Source organism: Carcharhinus amblyrhynchos, chromosome 8 (assembly GCF_965287045.1).
Source record: "Carcharhinus amblyrhynchos chromosome 8, sCarAmb.v2.hapA, whole genome shotgun sequence".
Taxonomy (NCBI): Eukaryota; Metazoa; Chordata; class Chondrichthyes; order Carcharhiniformes; family Carcharhinidae; genus Carcharhinus; species Carcharhinus amblyrhynchos.
Genome location: NC_137331.1, coordinates 112,061,326 through 112,086,690, shown reverse-complemented (window position 1 = coordinate 112,086,690; position 25,365 = coordinate 112,061,326). Strand labels below are relative to the sequence as shown.

The window sequence follows — 25,365 nt, the reverse complement described above, 5'->3', positions numbered from 1 at the left end:
AATAGAGGGGAGAAGAAAAAAATCAGGGTTGAGGCAAAATGGAGAGTGGAGAATATAATTTAAGATATATATACATACAGTTAGTAATTAAAAATGCAACATGGAGCATGACTGAATATTCAATCATTTCAACTAGACACAAAAATTACAGTAATACTATAAAAAAGAGCTTTAGGATTACTGGAGATTTGTCCAAGCGACAGCCAATAGGCCCTGGGCAAACTGACCCACAAAGGCAAAGTAATTCAGTTATCTGCAATTATCTTTCTCACTCACTCTTATGCCCGATTCAATCTATGCAGGCTTGGAGATTTGCAACGGTTTGGCTGTTTTTACTGCTGAAGGGCAGTGAGTCCTAAATCAGATTGTCAACATCTGTTAATATCACAGCTTGATAGCGTGCAAGTTCAGGAAAAAATGTTGATTTAAAAATTTGCAGCTCACAAAATCAAAGCCTGGAAACTCCTGTTTTATTGCAGCGTGTTACAAACCACACGAGAAAGTCTTATACTTGCAATATATGAAAGTTCCTCTCGATGTCTTACACTGCAAGACAATACCGAAGGGCTTTCTTTTCTTTATTCTTTGATAGGATGTGGATATTGCTGGCAATAACCTTGCCCATCCTGAATTGCCCTTAAACCGAGTAGCGTGCTAAAACATTGCAGAAGGCAGTTAAGAATCAATCACACTGCTGTGGTTTTGGAGTCACGTGTAGGCCAGGCAAAGATGGCAGATTTCCTTCCCTAAGGGGCATTTGTGAATCAGATGGCTTTTTACAACAATCATGATACTTTCTTGGTTACCATCACCGCGACTAGCTTTCAATTCCCAGATTATTTTACAGAATTTAAACAACACCAGCTGCCATTGTGGGATTTGAGCCCTAGTTCCTCAGGCGTCTCAGAATAGTCCAGTGAATTACCACTATGCCACTGTCTTCACCATCCTGCTAAAACTCACCTGTCTTTTTGCTTCACGCAGTTTACGCTTTAGTGCTGTTAAAATTCGCTGCACCTCCCACAACCTTTCTTCTTTGGATAAGTCTTTTATGCCAGCTTGGAGGTCTCTGTGCAAGCAATTCAATAGGAATTCCTGGAGGGATAGAGTGAAAATTTGAGCGGAGAGTACTGTACCATCACACGAATCCACAAAGTTAAAAGATTCACATAGTTAAAAACCAAATGATGCTAATTTCCGTTTACTCCACCAACACATGTTCCCCAATCAAAGGGAATCAAGCATTCTAAGCTCCTGTACCTCTGTTAATGTAATTTATAGTAAGAAATCTCAACACCAAGTTAAAGTCCAAAAGGTTTATTTGGAATCACAAGCTTTTGTAGCACTGCTCCTTCGTCAGATGAGTGGAGAGTCGGGTTCACAAACACGGCATATATAGACACGGACTCAATTGCAAGATAATGGTTGGAATGAGAGTCTTTACAGGTAATCAAGTCTTTACGGGTGATTATCTCTCTTTCCATGTGAGTGGAGGGGGAGATAATCACAGGTTAGAGAGGTGTGAATTGTCTCAAGCCAGGACAGTTAGTAGGATTGTGACTCACCTGATGAAGAGCAGTGCTCCGAAAGCTCGTAAATAAACCTGTTGGACTTTGGTGTTGTGAGACTTCTTGCTATGAGCACCCCAGACCAATGCTGGCATCTCCATATCAATGTAATTTGTAGCTGATCACTAAGAGGTGTGGGTGCTCTAACAGAGGGGACAACCATATAGACCTTTCCTACGCTTTGGCAATAGGAATATTAAAAAAATGGCCTTAACTACACAAACTTACTAAAACTGGGAATGAATGTGATGATTTATAATGGAAAACCCATATCTAACACGGTGCTGAGTAAAAGTACACCAATGGGGTACACCACTGGAAAATCCTGCCAGCTCAAATTTTTGATTAAATCTTAAATTTTTCAAATTAATTTGTCTTTTTCAAAGATTTATTTCTCTGCTCCTTCCTCTATAGTATTCCCTGTTGCCATTCAGTGCTCAGTGCCTGCATTCCTCAAACTAAAAATTAGAAAGTTACTCAAAACTGCCGTTTGTCTTGGAGTCCCATTTTCCCACTTTAATACTGGTGTAATGCATCTTAGTTGTGGACCATATAAATATGTTTTGCCTCCATTAACTCTCAATCTGTAGGGAGAGCAAAGGAGACAAATAAAGGGAAATAAAATAGGAGAAGTTACAAAAATGGAAACGTCAAATCCATATTGCAATGCTCACCATAACATCTGGCAAAATCTTAGTAAAAATCATGGCTCGAGACACCTGCTGGCACGCCCTTAGCATAGATCATAGAATTTTAAAATTTTAGGAGGAGGCCATTCGGCCTTAGTCTGCACTGACTCTCCGACAGAGCATCTTTCCTAGGTCCAGCCCCTTCCCCCATCCCTGTAACCCCACACATCTACCCAACTAATCCCCCTAACCTACACATCTTGGGGCACTAAGGGGCAATGTAGCATGGCCAATCCACCTAACCTGCACATCTTTGGGCTGGGAGGAGCACCTAGAGAAACACCACGAAGACACAGGGAGAACATGTAAACTCCATACCGACAGTCACCCAGGCTGGAATCGAAGCCATGTCCTTAGTGCTGTGAGGTAGCAATGCTAACCATTGTGCCACCCCCTGTCAAGGTTAAAAAAATCATAGATAAATCTGCTTAATGATGTGAAACCTGCTTTATTATTCATGACAGTGCTTAGTACTGAATATCAAAATAAATGGAGATTTTTCAATGCTAAAAATACTGAAGGTCACATTGTAGAATTCACATCTGCATTGTTTAATTATCTACACATTTACACCTACAAATTCAAATACTGTTTAGGAGAGGCCCTTTGGCCCATTGAGCCTATGCCAGCTCTTTGCAAGAGCAATTTACTGAGTTCCACTCCCCTACTGCCTCCTTCCCTAAACCTCCCATGCACTGACTTTCCTGCTCTCCACCTCCCTCCCCAGCCTTCTCACACAATGCCTCTCCTGCTCACTGCCTCCCTTTGAACTTCCATGCATTTCCTCTCCCATTCACTGTCTCCCTGCCCAACCCTCCCCGTGAGTGCCTCCCCAGCTCATGCTCCTTCTTGGGGGAAGGAGCATGAGTGGGAGGCTTGGGGGCCTCTCATGCCCTTTCTGGTTTGCCGCCTGTCTCCGCTATCTTCCCATTTGCAGTGGGAGTTCATGGGAGGAAGGCTGCAGGAGACAGGCAGGGAGATGGTTCCAACCGGAAATAATTTGAGGGAGTTAGTTATGAAGAGTTATGAAATACTTCAGTGACAGTGTACTAGTCCTACATACTATACACAGCTATCAATATGCTTATCTTTTGAAATAATTTTTGCGTTTTATACACCAAGATACCTTCTGAAAGGAATAAATGAAACAAAGAATTGCAATACAATTATAAATTTCCAATTTCCCAGTTGCCCACACTACTTTTCTAGTGAATATCACTGCATAAGGATCACCACAGCTGATGCCAGGAATACCCTGATGACAATCTACACACAGTCCCCACTAATCACAGGTACCAATTAATTACCACAGGAGTTAATTACAAAAGGTGTCACTCAAGCATACTGACTATACTGGGTGAATAAAGCGGCTTCAAATCAACTGTTCACACCTTGTTGAAGTGAGATTACCTTCCCGATGTTTCTGGATGTAGATGTTACATTTTGTTTTTTTTTCATTCTTCCAGGTTTCCTGTGAATCAGGAAGCCTTCCTGGTTCCAGTCATCCAACAGGTCCTCTGGAACAACCACAAGCCCTTACTGGCTGATTTACTGCCACTGACAGCCAAGTTAGTGTCAGAAAACTTGGTCTGGAATAAAGCCTGGGAGTTGGGCCGGACTGCCCCAGTGGTGAACACCACCCAGCAACCTGTTGAACTTCTCACCATAGCAGATCACAAGTTAGAGATGGTGAGGGGATGGTGCCTAGCAGACTTGGACTCAGCCACCAGGTCCAAGGGGTCAAGAGTACAAACGCAGCCAGTGAACTTGACAGAGCAGACAGTGGGTCCAACTGACTGTTAACTGAAGGCTGTCGCACACTGAAGACTTTTACACAGACGTGAACTCTGATACAATGGATGTGGTTACAACTAACTTTTAGTTTTACTTTCCATCATGTTTTAGCCAGTAAATTGAAGTAACACCAATATGCCTGCGTAACTGTAATCCTACTTTCTGTAGTATTGATCATTGGTTATTTAGGAACTCTAGCCGATTTTTCCCTCCTTAACCGTCAAACATTAAAGCCCATGTCAGCAATCCCTACTGCACCCATTTTAAAATGGCTAAACAAGCACAAGTTAGTATAAAATCTAAAGATTTGTAAAGGCCAGTACAATAATAAACCATATGCTTCTGGATGCCGTGGAAGAGCTCAAATCCCTTGGTTTAAAAGATGCCAGGGATGCCATATCGAAATGGTATTTCAGTTGACAGTCCTTCAAACAGATAGAGAAGTCCAAGTGAACAGTGGAGAGTTTAATTATTATGCTTTTCTTCAATCTAAAGCATCAAACTGCCCAGGGTGACTGTGTGGAGTTTGCACATTCGCCCTGTCTCTGCAGGGAGAAGGCAGGAGAATGGGGATGAGAATCATTTCAGCCATGATTGAATGGCAGAGAAGACTCAGTGGGCCTAATGGCCTAGTTCTGCTCCTATATTATGGGTCTTATGTCTTATGGGTTTCTTGCCCACACTCCAAAGATGTTAGGTTGATTGGCAATGCTAAATAGCCCCTGAGTATCATTAGCAGGGTAAGTAGGTGGGGTTAGTGTCAGGCCTGGGTGGAATTGTTGTTGGTGCAGACTCGATGGGCCGAATGGCCTCTTCCTGCACTGTAGGGAGTCTATGAAATAAAAGAGGAAAGGTGGTGTATAGCATTTATTCAATTTTATTGTGTTCTTTTATTCGGTTTAAAAGATGCTTCTAAACATACCTGCCGTCGAATTTCTTCCTTAATGCTCTCCTGTGTCTCAGGCAAGACTGGCATTGTTGCCACATTAGACCAGCGAAGTGGTTTCACAACTGGCTTCAGCTCGATTTCTCCAAACAGCTCTTTAACATGAGTGAAGAATAGGTATAACACACGATTGCTGATCTACAGACGGAAAGGCAGGAATTAGTACACTTCCCAAACATGCTTATTTCTTCCTTGCCTAATTTTCCCCTCCTGAAGAAGCAGTCTCAAACTTGGATATAGTTCAACTGACACCAGTCATCCCAAGTGGCCAATCCTTACATCTGTACTTAAAGGGAAAATGTCCAAATTTCCACCGACAGAGGTTAAATCAGCACCTTGTAAATAACGTTTTGGTGTCACTTAAAATGGGAAAGCATATAAAGATTTATGTATGCATGTCAATAATTATTAGCAGTTTCATAAACCTCCACATAATATTACCGCCATAAAGTAGTTGCACTTCACAGTTCTGTCCTCTGTAATAAGGGATGTAATAATGTAAATGTACAATTCATGCGAAGTTCAAAACTTTTGGCATCTCTTCACAATAAACCCCAGTTCTATCAAAGTGCGCCAAGGGTACATATATCAGATTTGTCAAAAGAAACTATGCTGCCCTTACAGGAACGAATGCTAACTGTGCTGTGAGCTTTGCGAAGAAGCAGAGCCATGATGGGTTATACTCAAGAGCCTTAAAAGGTTTACAACATGGAAACAGGCCTTTCAGCCCAACTTGTCCATGCTGTCCCTTTTTCATAAACCATAATTCTCCATATAATCTTTTAGAAAACAATACAGCACTGCACAAACCATTGATCATTGAAAAATGTCAATGTGCAATCCAGAAAATGCAGAAAGTACTCAGGTCAGACAGCATCTGTGGACAGAGAAAAATAGTTAACATTTCAGGCCTGTAATCTTTCATTAAAACTGTTCCATTGCAAGATCACATATCTGAAGTCTCTGCTGATGCTGCTGGACCTGAATATTTCCAGCATTTTCTGCATTTAATACAGGCTCCCAGCATTTGCAGTATGTTGCTTTTGCATGCTAACAGTCTTGTAACACCTAAGTGCATCATGATTTTTATTTATATGTTTGTTCATGACATGCGTATGTTGCTGGCAATGCCTGCATTTGTTGCCCATCCCTAACTGTCCTCAAGAAGGGTATTGGTGATCAATGTTGTTGAATTGCTGCAGTTCTGATGTAGTATATGGTGCAAAATCTGACTGTAGTCTTGTTAGTTAATATGGACCCTATAGATAACACTTTCAAGAATGGCATTTGTTCTGTCCAAGAATTAGTGCCTCCAGAATGGGGTGATACAAAGAAGATTGTAGAGGCATTGTTAAAGTCTCCCCCAATCGCGACATAACACATACACCCATGTCAAAGCTTAGAGTGAGCCTGATTTCACATTGTAAAATCTACTATTAATTCAAGTTTGGAAGCAATGTGCTGCAAATGAACATCGCCACAGGTAGACATTCCTTCTCTCCCACCAAAACCTCCCATGTGGCTATACCTCCACCACTTTAATCCAATAGGATTTTCTTCAACCATGTTAAACCACTGCTCCCATTTTCCCAGACAGCATTGCTGGCTACAGTTCAGCTGCTGTCATTTACACCTCCTCACGACCCATCTTTTGTTTTCACTTATCCTATTTCCAGTCATCTTTGCCTTGCATCATTCCACTGTTTCTCTCTCCATAGATGCTGACTGACATAAGTATTTCTGGCATTTCCAGCTTTATTTATTTCCAGTACCTGTAGAATTATGCTCCTGTGTGTCAGGGTTACTTTGCATCACTTATTCTAGCCAAAAGATAACCTATATTTCGTTCCATATAACTGTAGACCCACTTGCCTTACCCACTTCATCATGCACCAAGTGTTAAAATCTCCAGACTTCTCACTCTAAGATGGAGGCAATCAGTAAGCTGCCTCTATTACCATCCTTTCTTCCTGTCACTCCTGGCCTCCCCACATCCCCACCCATTTGAGCTCTGAGCTCGACCTTACTCTACATGGAGTAGGGTAGCGTTGTCTGTTGTATCCTGTAGACAGAAGGAATAACACTATGGTCAGCCACAGGGAGTACAAATCCTGATCCTGCCATTTCAGCACTGTAAAGGCAGAAAAAAGTAGTTCAAGAGAGCTTTGTCTGCGTGGGTTTCCTCCAGGTGCCCTGCTTTCCTCCTATAGCGTCCAAAGATGTGCAGGTTTGGAGCATCAGCTGTGCTAAATTCTCCCAAACAGGTGCCGACATGCACAACTAGGGGATTTTCACAGTAACTTCACTGCAGTGTGAATGTAAGCCTACTTGTGACACTAATACGTAAACTTTAACTTTAGTTATCCCTAGAGTCCTTCAATGATCTTTGGTCCCTTCATCACCATGCTGCCCCTAAACAATATTGTCCACAGGAACTGGGTCAGCTCTCATACTTACACTGAAAACATCTAGTTCACAGCTAAGAGATACCAGTCTTCTTCATTGGTAATTAACTCCTGCTATCTATTTTTTCATCACCTTTCTCAATGTCACAGCTATTTGCCTATTTACTTTCAAGTCTTTGATAAATGACAGCTTGCACCAACTGAAACACAGCTACCATTTTCAGTCCTGCCAGGAATTCCACAGGAAGCCATTACTCTCCCCTTCCATATCACCTCAGCCCTTTATTACCTCCAGGCTCATGACTCCAATGCCCTTCTATCTGGCTGATGCTCCTACACTGATTCAGATGATGCATCTGTCATATACTAACTCCTATTTGTTCAGTATTCCACTGCTACCATCCCACTGATGTACATTCATTATATTCCCATGGACAATAAATCTAATCTGGTCTTCAAATTTCTCCACAATCTGATCCCTCCAAGCTCTGCAACCACCTCCAGTCTCATGTCACCTCTGACTCTTTACAGTTCTCAAATTCTAACATTACTTGTATTTTCTCTCCTAATCACTGTGACAGAGTCTTGAATCTACTCCTTCCTTAATCATCATTTTAGCACAGCTGGCTTTTCCTTTAAAATCTTACTTTTGCAAATAGGCTTCTTAAAATCACATCTCAATCTATTCCTAGTCCTTATCGTCCAGCACTCTTCAATTGTGAAGCTCCTTAGGATGATTTCTGTGAAAGGCACCATGCAAATGTAAGCTGTTGTGCCATATACAGCAAAACCTATTGGCTAACATATTTTAAATACCTTTGTTTATTGTCACAAGTAGGCTTACATTAACACTGCAATAAAGTTACTGTGAAAATCCCCTAGTCGCCACATATCAGCGCTTTTCGGGTGCACTGAGGGAGAATTTAGCAAGGCCAATGTACCTAACCAGCTTTCGGGACTGTGGGAGGAAACCCATGCAGACACATGGAGAACGTTCAGACTCTGCACAGACAGTGACCCAAGCCAGGTCCCTGGCAGTGTGAGGTAGCAGTGTTAACCTTTAACAGAGGTGATATTCCACCTGTAACTGAAGTAATTACATGCACCATAAGTTCCAACATCTCCAGTGTCCTGGCCACCCACAATTAAAATCACCAACAGCAGATCACTAGGCATTGCTGTTTGAGAGAGTTTGCTATGTGCAAATTGTTTGTCACATTTCCTAATTGCAGAAGTGGCTACAGTTCAAAAGTACTTCATTGACTATTTGGGTATTCTGATGCCAGATAAATAATTATCTTTTATTCAAAAATGACAACATTATTACTTTGGTTGTTTAAAAGCCTCTCGATCATGGACATCTGTATACCACCAGAATAACATAAATTTTATCTTTTATGGCTTTTCCAAAGGAATCAAATCACTATTGAAATTCTGACATCACCATCCACTAAAAGTAAAATCATGATTCATTGGTGAAGTATATTGTATTTGACCAGCACTGAAAATCGCAGGCCGGGGGGGGGGGGAGAGAGAGAGAGAGAGAGAGAGAGAGAGAGAGGGCGAGAGGGCCAGTGTATAAATGCATTATCGTTCACTTGCACAAAGTAAAGTCAAGGAATTGAAAGAACTAAAGGTGGAAGTATAAAACTTATAAATACCACAAAGCTAGTGCTGAGTAGTCGATAGATAAACCCCATCTCACATATTTTGCTACTACTGGACTAAGAGCAGGTAACTAACCCATCTACTTGCCTGGGGTACAAATAAATCAAAGGCAGAAAACACAAAACTTAAGCAATTGGAGGAAATGAAAGGACAAATATCATAGAATCCCCACAGTCCAGAAGGAAGCCATTTGGCCCATCAAGCCTGCACCGACAACAATCCCAACCAGGTCCTCGCCCCATAATCCCATACATTGACCCTAAGGAGTAGTTTAGCATGGCCAAATCACCTAATCCACATGTCTTTGGAATGTGGGAGGAAACCAGAGAAAACCCCACCCAGACACTGGGAAAACGTGAAAACTCCACAAAGTGACCCAAGCTGGGAATCGAACCCAGGTTCCTGAGGCAGCAGTGCTAACCACTATGCCATCCCTTTTTAACATCAACATAAGTGAAGCCACACGTTTCTCAATTTACAGCATGTTCAGCAGCAATTTTAACTGACTGAAATATAATTGGTGCTTCATTCAGTACCTGAACAGTAGGACTAAGAACAATAGAAATATTCTGGATATTCATCTTCGTCTCACTTTCTTTTTCAATGATATGGTCCATATGGATAATAAGCCATGAAAAGAGGAGGTAATTGGGTACAGGCAGTTCCTGTAGTAGACGCCGGCACTCCTGGACCTTTTCACTGTCTGTGCCTTTTCCACACGCATCCTCAAATCGCATAATGAGTTCCTTGGTAAGAACATTTTCAGGCAGTTCACGGAGGTATTGTTTCAACAGACTGGCCACTGTGTTTGCATCATAATCCTCCAGATTCGGAGACTCTTCACGATCATACACAGCTTTCAATTCATCAACTTTTGATTTGGTACCTAAATGAGGGATAGCAAATAAAAACAAATTATTTACACATTGTAAACAAAACTGACTCCATGTACTGGAAAAATTTAGTACCTTACTAAACAAAAAACTGTCTATATCATAATTTTGTTAAAGTAGCCAAGAATTAAAATCCTTCGGAAGGGTTCGATGGAATAATAGATGGGAACATTGCCTTCCACCTCAGGCAAATTAAAACCCAGGCACCGAAAATCTCAGCATGTCTGACAGCATCTGTGGAGAGAGAATACAGCCAACGTTGTGTCAGGATGACCCTGCATCGGAGCTCTGACAAGTCACCTGACTCAAACCATTAGCTCGATTTCTCTCTCAGGGATGACACAGTGGCACAATGGTTAGCACTGCTGCCTCACAGCACCAGGGACCCAGGTTCCATTCCCAGGTTGGGTCACTGTCTATGTGGAGTTTGCACATTCTCCCCATGTCTGCATGGGTTTCCTCCAGGTGCTCCGGTTTCCTCCCACAGTCCAAAAGACATGGTTAGGTGCATTGGCCGTGCTAAATTCTCCCTCAGCGTACCTGAACAGGCGCTGGAGTACTTCAAATAGGGGATTTTCTGAGTAACTTCATCACAGTATTAATGTAAGCATACTTGTGACACCACTAAATAAACTGAACTTGACTTTCCACAGATGTTCTCAGACCAGCTGAGATTTTCCAGCATTTTCTGTTTTTGTTTCAGATTCCAGCATCTGCAGTATTTTGCCTTTAACTTAAAACCCTGGCCAGACTGATGGAACGAAAACATGTTTACGGGTTGCAAGGGACATAAGAGTTTGGGCAGTATTGACCCAGCTCTTAATAGGCAGTAATACAGCTGAAAACAGCTCCAAACACATAGTAAGAATCTTTGTGCTTCTTCCAGAGAGGTGGGGAAACAAAACAAATTGCTGGGGCACAAAATGTGAAACAACAACAGAAGATGCACATAACAACATATAGAAAAATGTGAAATAACTTGGAATTTTGGGGAACAAATGGTGTATCTGAGCTGGGAGCTGAATTGCCCCAAAAAATTTATTAGTCACAAGTAGGCTTACATTGACACTATAATGAAGTTACTGTGAAAATCCCCTAGCCACTACATTCCAGCACCTGTTTGGGTACACAGAGGGAGAATTTAGCATGGCCAATGCACCTGACCAGCACATCTTTCAGATTGTGGGAGGAAATGAGCATGCAGAGGAAACCCACGCAGACACGGGGAGAACGTGCAGATTCCACATAGACAGTGATCCAAGCCAAGAATCAAACCTGGGTCACTGGCACTGTGAAGCAGCACTGCTAACCACTGTGCCACCATGCCACCCCAAGGTTTACAGTTCTCAATATTAGCAATCTCAGATACCTACAAAAATCTGGAAAAAAACAAAGAGAAAAAGCAATCCCTATATAAAATCAAAAATACATCACAAATTTACTATCCTGTAAGTGGTCTTAATTTTAGCAATGCTTTCCTTCCAGAGCATTGCTAGTGGACTATGTGAGGAGAGTGCAGAAACAACAGTTATAGAAGCATAGGCAATGGTTCCATGAAGAATCACATGCTGTATACATTAGCCTTATTTTCACTCCTGGAGATTGTTCATCTCCAGAGAAATCCAATTGGGAAATGAGAAAAAAGTAACTTGCAAAAGAACAATGAATAATTAAATCTCGGTTATATAAGTAACCTAAAATTTGTACATCTACCTTCTGGGTGGAAAAATGGCAAGAAAGGGAGATGTGGAGACTTTTACCCCAGGTGGTTAAATAAGTTAAGGAAAGCTCACAATAAAACTAACTGTGCACAATCTGTGGAGATCTCCCTTTTCTCATTTTGTGCATCATTTAAAAGGCACATGCTCTCCTTCTGAGTAAACTGACTAGTTAACAGATGATAGATTCATCAAATGTAAACTTCAACTATTTTTAAAGAATCAAAAGAACTAGGGCTCATACTCATGGGAAAATCAGTTATAAAGTCTACTATAGATGTGGAATCCATATTCATTCTGGTTACCTTTACACAAAGGGTGCCTCCTAGATCAATGCTAACCCAGCCTGAATTCTCTTTATTCAGTGCCAGGGTCTGATGGCGTGCTGACAGAGTTAATTAAGCTAGCTAAAAATAGAACAGCAAGTCAGATGACAACACAGCAGAGTGCAACTCAAAGCATGTGAATCAGACAAATCTTCAAATTTTATATGCGATAGCGCTTTCATCTACTAGAATGACAAATGTGTTCCTTAATTAATTGTCTGTTCTACAAAAAGTCTAATGCTAGATTGAAGACGAGCAATATTAGATGCAGACAGAGAGACACTAAAATCTAGGTTTATACCCAAAACTATGATATAGGTTGCCAAAAATCTGTCAGTGTTAACTCAAGATGACGACTTTGACTTTGGATATTGCTCTCTCTCCTCATAAGCCCACCTTTCCACAATTCCAAAAACTTTTGTTTTTCCTTTACACTGCAGGGAACCAAGATGTTATTCAGGCATTTTCCAAATTAAGATAACGTGAACTAAACTTAAAAGCCAACAGGGAGTCCTGTATTTCCTTAAGTCTAGTCTCAATTAGAATGTAATGAATTACTTGTGTTAAACCAATCTTACAGATACTAGATTAGATAGAAGCAAAGTTCACCATTAATTTGTCTAGGACATCTGATAGTCAGCACTTCAGTTAATTAATTTGGTGAACAAATCACAGCATTCTTTATTCAGGTCAATAGAAAATAAACTACAAGTATAACTTCAGTCAGAAGAATGTCAGTTCTGGCTCATAGCTGAAGCAGAATAAATGGCTAGGAACTTTACAATTATAGAGCAGATAATTTAGCATCTGAAAGTTATTTTGCAGATGCTGAATTAAGTATGGATTTAACATAGGTGTTAATTTGAGGGCATAGTATGTTGTCAGCATGTGGCTGTCAATTTGCACCTTGCATAACAAACAGAAACCTTTCTTCTGTCAACACTTCCTAATTCTTCTCAACATTTTTGGGAGATTGCCACTGGTTCAGTTCTCTCACAACTAAATCAAAATGCTTCAAAGAAAATACTTAATCCAAAAACAAGTTGAAACTGTACCTGATACCCGATAAATGCCTTCACTCTTCATCCCATAACTTTCAATGTAGTCAACGCATTCTCGGAAAACTGCTGGGAGTTGGATCCCATCATACAGCATAGTCCTCTCAGCAGCCTCAGCCAAAGGAACGCCAAAGACAGGCCTGAAGGAAGGAGTAGTATCGACCGGAACGGCTTCCTGGTCAGGAGCAGGTTTTTTCTTTTTCTTTTTTTCTTTCCACTGTTTCACAACATCTGCAGCCGTTATATCTTTGGACTTCTTCTCCTTGTGTTTTTCCTCTTTATGTTTTTCCTCCTTGTGCTTTTCTTCCTTTGGCTTCTCTTTGACCTTGAAATCCTTTTCCTTCTTTTTGGAGAAACTTGGTTTCTTGAAGACATGGATGCCCTTTGGCCTCTTCATCTTGGATGGGCTCTCTGCTTCATCACCCGAGCTGTCCTCTTGGAAGGCCGCATATCCCTCAGCTACAAGAAAAAGAACAATATGCCAGATGTTGTTTCCTCTCCACACCTGCCTAACCAATTTATTCTGCCTCTCCCCAAAAGACATGGCAAGATATTTGGGTTCTCTTGCACAAGACTACCTACTCAAGAGTCTCAAGGTGAGCATGGATCTGTACTGCACTACAAGTTAAAGGATAGTTTCACTCTCACCGCACTGTGCAGGAAAACGCTACTTCCATCAATAGGAAGTTGGTCTTCACAGCCTCTGAACAGAGGGACCAAGATGAGGAGAAATTTCTTCAGCCAGAGGGTGGTGAATCTCATTGCTACAGAAGGCTGTGGAGGTCTAGTCATTAAGTATATTTAAGACAAAGACTGACAGGTTCTTGATTGGTAAGTGGATCAAAAAGTAGGGGGAAAAAGGGGAAGAATGAGGTTGAGAAACTTATCAGCCATGATTGAATGGAGGAGCAGACTTGATGGGCCAAGTGGTCTAATTCTGCTTCTCTATCTTATGGTCTTCTCAACCCCCAAAACAAAATACAAGGAATAAATGCAGGACTAAAGTAACAGGGAATAAAACAAGGATTTTACATGCAGATGATGGTTCCCCGACATTTTCTTGTGTTCAACATTACATTAGCGCTGAGAAATAAGCACCCATGCCAGTATCAAGCACATTCAGGTCTGGTGGTACACAACCAGATACAAAATAAAGATCCCTCCATCATGCTTCAGTATATAAGTGTATAAGATGCTTAAGGGGATAGACAGGATAGATGTAGAGATGTTCCTTTGTTGGGCATTCTAGAATGGGAAGCCACAGTTTTAGGCTAAGGGATGGCAGATTTAAACCAGAAATGAGGAAAAATGATAGGCCTCCACAGCCTTCTGTAGCAATGAGATTCACCACCCTCTGGCTGAAGAAATTTCTCCTTATCTTGGTCCCTCAGTGGGGTCGTGAATTCTCTACCTCAAGTGCAGTAGATGCCAGAACACTAAACAGGTTTTTAATGAGTAGGATGATGGGTTCTGATGAGCGGTCAGGAAGGTGGAGATGAAGCTGAGATGAGATCAGCAAGGATCTTACTGAATAGTGGAGTAGGCTCGAGGGGCTGAGTCGTCTGCTCCTGATTCTAATTCTTAAAATCAACCGTGCACTCCCTATAGTGAATTTCCATTTCTGAGACCAGCTTCTGAGTGAGACCTCCAACTCTTACTGAATTAGGACAGTTTTGTATTGTACATCCATGCCCTCTGGGAACTGGGTTGTGACCAGTGAAATGCATTTTACACAGAGCCCCCGCTACAGGCAACAGTGACGTTGGTCTCATCAGTCAGAACTGAATATGAACCCAGATTCCAGAGTTACAAGGGGCGGTTAAAGCTGCTGTGCCATCTACATCATCACTCCAAAACCCACCACCATTCTTAAAACAATAGCGACAATCCTCATGTGGTTTAATGCAGAGATGCCACATCCGCATTGTACAGTTAACATGTCACAACTTCAGGAAACAGCAACCATCACTTACTTCTTTTTTCTTTCTTTTTAAATTTCCCTTTTTTCTTCGCGTGCTCTTTTTCGTCATCAGATACTATGTCAACAGACTCGTGCAGGCCTTCGTGAGGGGGCGAGGGTTCACCAGTACGATATAGTCCTGGGAATTTTGTGGGACTAATCTCCTCGGAGCTTGGTGTACGAGCCAGGCCACTGCCATGTTCAGCCCTGCGGTGTTCACTAGGACTGCTCGTTGGTGGCAGGAAGCATTCAGTCATTGTTGCTCCTGGGGATGTTCTCTTTCATTACCTGTCCATAACACCTAACATTAAAAGGTTAGAATTATTAAAAAAATTTAAAACTCTTTCTATATCATACAATGTGACCATCTGCACTGGAACAAGAAATTTTGCATTTGGTCTAGATGCTCACTACAGCAATTATCAAACCTTTCAGCCACCCCTCCTCCTGCAGGCAGCAAGTACTAATGGAATAAAATTTCAGTCTGTAGCTGAATTCACAACAATTGCCTGATCTTTACAAGTAAGAGTCATTATTAAGCACAGAATGATGATCCTGTTCTCAGAGATTTCCTGTCAGCAAGGTCCTTCAACACTGAGAGAAAGCTCTATTTAAAATGACAAATATATCATGAGAATCCAGTTTTCCACTTATGAAAGGATAAGCTTTATATCCTTCCCAAGGTTCAGCACTTGGGTTTCTCAGAAATGAGATGGAAATTATATTCAATTAGTCATTCTTCTGCTCCCACTCTCCAGTTAGAGGGCTAACAGTAGAAGCACACAGAGAAAAAAAAGCACATCCTCATCATCACGCACAGCCTATGTTACGATACTGCAAATAAGGCTAACAGGAAAATGCAAGCTTATAATGAGGAAAAACTCATACGAGGCTACATTCTATCCATCCACTCTGCTGTAAGTCTTTGAATCCTCAACAACAAGCCAAGATCTGTGGAAGAAAATACAGGCCTTTGAAACATGAACACCAAAGCATGCGCTAAAAATTCCACACACAGACTACAAAACAAATGAAGAGCTGCTTGGGATTGCAACAGCAGAGTGACACCCAGAAAAGAAAATGCCACTACTTCAGACATTTGATCACAGCTGAAAAGCTAGAGATCACAGGGCAAAGTGGAGTGGCAGCTCAAAGAGAAGTTGAAGGGTAGGCATAATTGGATGACAGACATCACAGAGTCGAGCGACAGTAGATGAATGAGGATGGAGCAAGACAGACGAACATGACATACCATAACAACTGATCTCCTTATAGCAGTAGCAATAACATAGGAAAGAGAAGATTTATTTTTAAGAAGCATTTCCACAATACATTACACCTGAAACTAAGATCCTCAATAAATGAGCAGGTAACAGTAGAAAAAATATATAGAACCAAAAAACATTCCAATATGCTTAAGTGACCATTTTTCACCTCTCAGTTTAAGAGTCTGTGCTCTAGAAAGAAAGTCAATAGACCATGAAGAACATCATAGCCTAGCACAATCCTGTTGTCCAAGGACAAGACATCCATTTTTCAACAGGTGTCACTGCTAATGACTGGGATCGTTGGCCCATTTACTCTGCCCCCAGAAAAGTAGCATCAAGGCCAACATTAGCACCCAAATTGATGCTCTACTGACTCAACATAAAAAGCCAAACCAGAGTCTTGCAGGCTTATATCACACATATTATGTCCCATCAGGGGACTCCACGTTTTTATGAATGATTTAATTCAGTGTACTTACAAGTGACATGATGTGGAGATGCCAGCATTGGACTGGCGTAAGCACAGTAAGTAGTCTCACAACACCAAGTTAAAGTCCAACAGGTTTATTGCTGGAACAACTTTAATCCTGATGAAGGAGCAGCGCTCTAAAAGTGATAACATGATCATCGAATTTAGCTTCAGCTTTGCTGAAAATCCCAGAACTCACTCCACATGAGATTCTTTCCTAGCCATAGGTTAATTATTGTTGTGTGTCATGTCATGAATGCTCTACCCAAAGGGACATTGTTTGCTGATGCTTCGTTTGGAGCTATTTTTCTGGGCAGTTTGCCAATGGTGGTCTGCCAGTGAGGAATGCAATTTGCTTCCTTTTTTAATTCATTTGTGGGACATGGATATCATTGGCTGGCCAGCATTTATTGCCCCATCCCTAGTTGCCCTTATTCAGGGGGCAGTTAAGAATCAACGGCATTCATGCCCAAACAGCACATATGTGTCAATAAAGTTAATTTATTAGTCACAAGGCTCTCATTAACACCATAATGAAGTCACTCAAATTTCCCAAATCGCCAGTCTGACGCCTGTTCCGGTCAACGCACCTAACCAGCACGTCTTTCAGAATGTGGGAGAAACCAGAGCATGCAGAGGAAACCCACGCAAACGCAGGGAGAACGTGCAAACTCCACACAGTGACCCAAGCCAGGAATCAAGCCCGGGTCCCTGGCGCTCTGAAGCAGCAGCGCTAACCACTGTGCCGCCCATGATCATAGTTGATGAACAAAGCATATTGTTTCACTGCAGCATTTTGTAAAATTACTCCATCGCCTGGAAAAATAGAGCCAAGTTCACAGCTAATGGAATGTTGGCCTTTGGCTCAAGGAGGCTAGAATATTAATGGTGGAATTTATGTTATAGTTGCACAGACCTTTTCTGGTTAGACTGTTGCTACAGTACAATCCATTCTGGGCACCACATCTCATTAAGGTAAAGTGACCTTGGGGGAGGAGTGCAGCATGCATTCACCAACAACTCATATTTCAAGGTACTTTACAAATGCATTATCAAGCAAAATTAGGACCGAGTCACATCATGAGATATCAGGTTAGATGACTAAAAGGGTCAGAGGTATGTTTTAAGGAATGTCTGAAAGGAGGAAATGAGGTCAGGAAGCAGAGAATTGTAGGAGAGGAATTTCAGGGCCCAGGCAGGTGAAGGCACAGCTGCAAATGACGAAGTGATTAAAATGCTTAAGAGCCCAAAACAGGAGTACAGATATCTCAGAAGGTTGTAGGGCGAGGAAATGAAGAGGAGCAAGGCCAGGAATGGTAAAAAATACACAAGGATTTTTTTAATAAGCTGGACATAACTGGAAGCTGTTGCAGGCTAGCAAACAAAGGGTTGATGCATGTAAGTTAGAACAAGGGCAGCAGAGCTTTGTGTGGCTTTATGTTTATGGGGGGGTAGATCAAGGAAAAAAGTCATGAGTGATGAATGCGCTAGAATAGTCACCTCTAGAAGCAGAATGGTTTCAGCAGCAGGTAATCTGAGATGGGGCAGAGATGGCACAGATGTTAGGTTGAAAGATCATCTCAGGGTTAAATGTGACACCAAGGTGGCAAGCAACTGCCCAAGAAGAGGGACTGAGGTCATGGATAGAGAGCAAAGTTCATGCTACGGACCAAAGACAATGCCTTCAGTCTGCCTAATACGTTTCTGTTCATCTACTATTGGACGTGGGACAAGCAGTTAAATAATTGAGTCAGTGGAAATGAGGTAGAGGTGGCATCATCGGCAGAAGTATGGAAACTGAAGGCAATTTTGGATTATATCACTGAGCAGCAGCAAATAGATGCAGGAGGAGGCTAAAGGACAGATTACCATGGATAAAAGCATTACAATTATGGAAGAAAACTCATAAATTTAACTCTCATTCCCTCAAGCAACAAGGATTCAGGGATATGATCGAGGCCTTTAAAGATGACTAAAGGTTTTCAATAGGATGGGACAGAGAAATATTTCCCTTGGTATACAAGTACAGAATAAGAGGCCACAACCACAAAAATAGAGCTAAGCTATTCACGGATGTCAGGAAGTTTCTCTTCACAAAAGATAGTGAAAAGCTGCAACTCACTCCCTCAAAAAACTGTCGTGGTTTGGTCAACTGAAAATTTCAGAACGGATATTGAGGAACTTCAGCCGAGAGTCATTGAGCTGGAGGCTGAATCGAAGACTCAGACACATCAGGGAGGGAGAGAGTTGCCTGGGTGCTTTGTTTCAGGAGGCGGTCACACACATTAAGATAGAACCTTCCAGTTTGGAAAGCGATCAGGGACAGGGGGGTGTGACTGCAGCTGAGGCAGGTAAGGGGACCCAAAGGGCTGCAATGCAGGAGTGCCAGCCTCTACAACTGTCCAACAGGTTTGATGTTCTTTTAGCTTATTTGGATGAGAGTGGGGGTTGCAGGGTGGATGACTGGCCATAGCATTGAAGTACAGGAAGCCATTCAAGCAGGGGGAACATACAAAGGTAGTGACAGTAGGGGACAATATAGTGAAGGTTGATTGGCACTGTTCCCTGAACCAAGGAACAAGAGACCAGATGGCTGTGTTGCCTGGCCGATGCCAGGGTTCAGGACATCTGCCCCAGGCTGGAGACAATAGCATAGGTAGAACAGAAGGTTCTACCAAGAGAGTTTGAGAAGCTTGGCACTAAATGAAACAACAGAATCTCCAAGTGTTATCTCTGGAGCCATATGGAAATTGACATAGGCAGCATAAAATTATAGAAACGAATACATGATTCAAAGACTGATGTGGGAAAAGTGTATTCCTGTTCATAAGGCACTGACATCAGTACGGGGAAAATGGGGGCTGTACTGTTGAGACAGCCTGCATCTGTACTCTGCTGGGACCAGTATTCTCACAAACCACAACAGGGAGGTAGAGAGGACTTTAAACTAAATGGGGGGGGGGTTCTAGTTACAGGACATGTAGGCTTTTTTTTGTTTTTTATTCCAATTCAATCAAATCAAGTCCAATTCAGAGTCTCAACAAGTTGAGACATTCCCAATCCAAGCTGACAAGACAGGGCTCTCACCTCCTGTCTTGGGCTTGATCTACATGATCCAAGCTGATTGGAGTAGGCATAGCTCCTCCTCCAAGGCTTGATCTTATTTGCATCTTAGCCAAAAGGCCGAGACGCCGCTTTTAAAAATTGCTTCAAATGAAGCTAAAATGTAACCTAATGACTTCAACCAAGCACAGTATGTTAATACTACACTTGATCTTAGTCAAAAGGCCTAGAAAGCAAAAGGATATGACAGCATTATAAATCAGCTATTTAGATAATGATGCCCAGGGTGTGACAGGAAAGGACAGAGTGGACAAACACACGCAAAAAAAAATCAGCAAATAGGGTAAAAGGTAACAAGGCAAAATTAATGGATCTTTACTTAAATGCACACAGAATTCAGGACAAAAATAAATTAATTAGTGGCATAGATTGATGTTAAGAGATATGATTTTATAGCCATTACAGAGATGTGTTCACAAGGGGATCAAAATTGGGAACCAAATATTCAGGGGTATGTGACTTTTTGTAAGGTCAGGCAGGAAGGAAAGGGTGGTGGAGTAGCTTTGTGAGCATGAAATAAAGAATGTACGATAGAACCGCAGAATCCCGACAGTGCAAAAAGCCATCCAGCCCACCGAGTCTGCACCTGACTCTCCCAAACAGCATCCTACCCAAACCCTCCCCTCAGCCCTATCCCCATATCCCCGCACATTTTCCATGGCTAATCCACCTAATCAATACATTTTTGGACTATGGGAGGAAACCAGAGCACATATGCAAAGAATGTGCAAACTCATCACAGTCACCCAAGGCTGGAATCAAACCCGAGTCCCTGGTGCTGTGAGGCAGTAGTGCCAATCACAGTGCCACCATGCCCCCTGCAAGAAATGGTCTTTATCAGATGTAGAATCCATCTGGGTGGAGGTCACTATCTGTGCAGAGTCAGCACCTTCTCCGTGTCTGCATGGGTTTCCTCCCACACACCAAAGATGTGCGGGTTAGGTTCATTGTCCACGCTAAATTGTTCCATATTATCAAGGAGACTTGCAGGGTAAATACATGGTGTTATGAGGATAGGGTGTGGGTGATATTGTTGTCGGTGCAGACTCTGAAATATTAAAGAGTTAATGTCTACCGCAGAGGGCAAGGTGAAGAACAGCAGAGAAACAGCTCATGGAGCAAACTGACAAAACAGGTTAATCACAGGCTCCAGCTTGCTGAGCCTGGCTGAGGTACGAGTCTAGTTGAGTACGTGATAATGTTCTCTTTTGCCCCAACAAATGGCGTATCCTAAAGACATTATGCTTATGTTCTCATGGCTGAGGAGTTGTAAGTAGTAAATGAGTATTTTAATAGGATGTTCTTTCTTACGCAGCAATTCCTGTAACTACTCATTTTTGATTGAATCGCGTGGTGTGCTTAAGTCTAGACATTTTTGATTGAATCAGATGATGTGTGTTTAAGTCTTGTTTGAAATCACATCTACCTGATGGGATTGTAAGCTGTAGAAAAGGAGTCAGACTTGTTGCTTTGTGTGCTTTTTACTAACCGAGCTCCTGCACTGCGTGGAGGTTAAGTAGTAAAGGCTAGCCAGCCTACATATGTAGGACATATAAAGAACTTTGATTCTGACAACAGTTGGTGTTTGTCTTTGTATCAAGGACAGAAGAGTCTCGCAAAAAATGAACTTAAAAACTCGATAGGCCGAATGGCCTCCTTCTGCACTGTTGGGATTCTATGAAATAACAAGGGGAAGACGACACTGGTGGGAGTAGTCTATAGGCCTCCTACCATTAGCTATACAGTAAGTTGGAGAATAAATCAGAAGATAATGAGGGCATCTAACAAAGGTAGTTCTTCAATCATGGACGACTTTAATCTTCATTTAGGTTTAGCAAATCAAATTGGCAGAGCTAGCCACAAGGAATAACTGATACTCTTTCTTCAGGACAGTTTCCTAGAACAATATGTTGTGGATGCAACCATGTGTCAAGCTATTTTTGATCTGGTCAAGTATAATGAGGCAGGTTGAATAAACACGGAGTGTAAAAGATCCCCAAGGAAACAGTGACCATAACATTTCAGTGAGAAACTTGGGTCAGAAACAACAGTGCTACACTTAAATAAGGGCAATTATAAAAGGAATGGGGGCCAAGCTGGCAGGAGTGGACTGGGAAATGAGTTGAGCAGAATAGATCGTTGACATTTATGGATACAGTTCATGACTCACAACAAATATATCCCAGTGAGGAAGAATTCTAGAAAAGGGGATAAATCAACCAGTTAACAAAAGAAAACAAACAAACAATAGTGGCAAAGAGCAGTGGTAAAGCAGAGGATTGGGAAAGTTTTAAAAACCAACAGAAGATGACCAACAAAAAAAGGGAGAAGATAAACCATGAGGGCAAGCTAGCAATTACATATTAAAACGGACAGCAAGAACTTCTTTAAATATATAAGGAAGAGTTTTTTCTACTCAGTCTTTTCTGATATGACTTGCAAATCAATTCATAGAACATAACAGCACAAACCGGCCCTTCAGCCCACAAGTTGCGCCGATCACATCTATACCTACCAAGCCATAGAACTATCTGTAACTTCCACTGCCATTAGATCCCATATACTCATCCAGAAGTCTTTTAAAAGACCCCAGTGAGTTTGCCTCTACCACCACCGACGGCAGCCGATTCCATTCACTCACCACCCTCTGACTGAAAAACTTTTCCCTAACATCTCCTCTGTACTTGCTTCCCAGCACCTCAACCTGTGTCCTCTCGTAGCGACCATTTCAGTCCTGGGAAATAGCCTCCGAGAATCCACCCTATCTATTCCTCTCAACGTTTTATAAACCTCTATCATCTTCAAGGGAGAACTAAGTTTTACTCTGTAACTGAATAAGTTACAGAACACTAGACTCATCTGACCAATACCACAATATTCATCAATATAGTCAACCCAAAGACAGCCCAAAGTCTGGACATAATAAGCATTATGGGTTTCCAAATCTGGGAAGGAGGTACTACTCAATATTTCCCAAATAAATCCCACATCTATTTTGCAGTACAGCCTACCTACTTTCCCAAATGACCACAACGTAAGGATATATGAGGACAATTATAAACAGTAATGATCAACGTAGGCAAAACCTGTGGCATCAACGCTGCCAATGCCACCCTGTCTCACATTCCAGCACGTTTACAGCCATTAAAGCAAATAGTCCACGTCACAAAATATGACACATCATTCAATGCAATATCAGGGCATTTGGCCTGCTCAGAAGAGAGTTATAGAACTTAAAACTTAGGCTCAGTCAATGAAGTAATCCGAATCAGGGATGCTCAGGGGCCAGCGAAGAGGAACACAGCCAGGAGCCATGATTGTAGTACTGGAGGTGTTTTTTTTTAAATTAGTTAAGAGATGAATGCACTGCTAACTAGGCCAGCAGTTGCTGCCCATCCCTAATTGCCCTGAGAAGGCAGTGAGCTGCTTTCTTGAACTGCTGCAGTCCCTGTGGCATAGATACACTCACAATGCTGTTAGCGAGTGAATTCCAGGCTCCAGGTAACAAAAAACATGAATGACAGTTTCAGAGCTGGGTCAGTGTGAAGATGGGCAAAGTTGCCATGGTGAAAATCCAACAGCACAGATTTCAGGGTCAAATCTGGTATAGAGAATGCGGTTCAGATCCACACAGTTAACAGGGAGAGAGACGCTGCCAGTGGCAAGGGCGTGAAATTTTTGGCAGGATCCAAACAACATGCTTTCCCAATATTTAATTGGGGAAAATTTCTGCTCATCTTATACTGGACATTAGGTAAATAATGACAATTCAGGGACAGAGGAGGGATCGATAGAGTGGGGTCAGTGTATGAGTAAACTGACTTGGTTTTGGGTAGTGTCACTGCAGGGAAGCATATGGTTAAGAAATAAGAGCAAAGGTAAAGATGCAGAATGTAACTCAGCCATCTAATCATGTATGAGTAAACTGACTTGGTTTTGGGTAGTGTCACTGCAGGGAAGCATATGGTTAAGAAATAAGAGCAAAGGTAAAGATGCAGAATGTAACTCAGCCATCTAATCATGATCAGATATAAATCAGGATAGTAAGTATAAGAGGCAGCTTACAGTAGGTGAGCTGCTGTGGCACAGCAAATTCCACAATGACATTTCCTACTGAATACCACACAATATCATATACAAAGCAGTCATCTGTCTGCATCTTTGAGCATGACTCAAAATATTACGTTTTGGAATGGATGTAAAGCAATTCATTAAATTCTTACAGTACAGAAGGAGGACATTCAGCCCATTGGCCCTAGTGTAACATCATATATTTAACCTCTTAATCCCACTGACATGCTAAGAGATAATTTAGTATGGCCAATCAACCTGACCTGCACATCTTTGGACAGTGGGAGGAAACTGGAGCACCCAATGGAAACCCATACAAACACAGTGACCCGAGGCCAGAATTGAACCCGGGTCTCAGGTGGTGAGGCAACAGTAGTAATCACTGTGACACCGTGTCACCCAAATATACCTTTGAGAAACTGTTGTGTCCAAAATGACAGTATTCCAGATTGGATCTGGCCATGATGGAAGCAAGACTTTCTCATTTTCAAATACCAACACTCTCCAGAGAAAGGCCAAAAATCATGAGGGGGGTGAGCTGAGGGGCCAGAGGAGGGGAGGTGAACTGTTTGTGGCGGGGGAGAGGAAGGAGGGGAAAGACCTGTGGGGGAGGGGGTGAGCCGTGGGGGGGGGGGGTGAGCTATGGGGGGGGGGGGAGAGGGGAGGGGCCATGGTGGGGAGGAGTGAGCTGTGGAGGAGGAGCCATGGGGGGAGGGGGAGCCATGGGGGGAGGGGGATGAAGGGATGAGCTGTGGGGGCGGGGGGGAAGGAAGAGGGTGAGCCAAGGGAGGGAGAGAGAGAGAGAGAAGATAATCCGTGGAGGGGATTGTGGGGATAATGTAGGGGGCGGGTGCTGGGAAAGAGGGCGAGGGGAGGAATCAAAAGTAACGACACCGGTGCTCCGGTGGGGGCGGGCGCGGTCAGGCCCTGCTCCCGCTCCCAGCTCCGAGGGCCCGGCCTTTCCCTCCCACTGAAAGCCGGGGATGTGACTGGGGCCTTGGAAACCCCGGCTCCGCTCAGCACCGCTCCGGCCTTTCCGTGATTGTTTTTATGTTAAAAAGCAGCCACAGTAACGAAGCCTGTCCTCTCCCCCGCCTTTTACCTGGTGTAAGAGCGGGCCGGCTCTGACAGTCGGGGCGCCGCTCTGTCCCTCACATCGAGCCGCCGCCGCCGCCCGCGGCCCTGCAGCTGCTGGGGGAGGGGCAGGGAGCCAGTGCGCAGGCGCGGGGGGGTCCGGGAGCCGGTGCACATGCGCGCAGCCTGCCCCGTCACGTGACAGAAGCCTGCCCTCCAGAGCAGATGGATACACTCAGCAGCAAGGGGTCAGGGGCACTGTATTAACATCAAGGCAAAATACTGTGAATGATGGAATCTGAAATAAAAACAGAAAATGCTGGAGAAACTTACCA

The 25,365-nt window shown here is 42.7% G+C and overlaps 1 protein-coding gene across 1 annotated transcript in view; it reads right to left on the bottom strand.

Annotated features, from left to right (window-relative positions):
• Positions 1 to 25,165, bottom strand: part of ralbp1 (ralA binding protein 1) — a 38,879-nt gene extending 13,714 nt beyond the window's left edge. The window contains exons 1-6 of the mRNA XM_080194658.1: positions 25,059 to 25,165; positions 15,039 to 15,326; positions 13,063 to 13,524; positions 9,607 to 9,956; positions 4,974 to 5,135; positions 964 to 1,095 (exon numbers count right to left, since the gene is read on the bottom strand). Coding sequence (XP_080050784.1) covers positions 964 to 1,095; positions 4,974 to 5,135; positions 9,607 to 9,956; positions 13,063 to 13,524; positions 15,039 to 15,282 — 1,350 coding nt within the window. The 5' untranslated portion in view covers positions 15,283 to 15,326; positions 25,059 to 25,165. The remainder of the gene's footprint in view (positions 1 to 963; positions 1,096 to 4,973; positions 5,136 to 9,606; positions 9,957 to 13,062; positions 13,525 to 15,038; positions 15,327 to 25,058) is intronic.
• Positions 25,166 to 25,365: the final 200 nt, after the last annotated feature.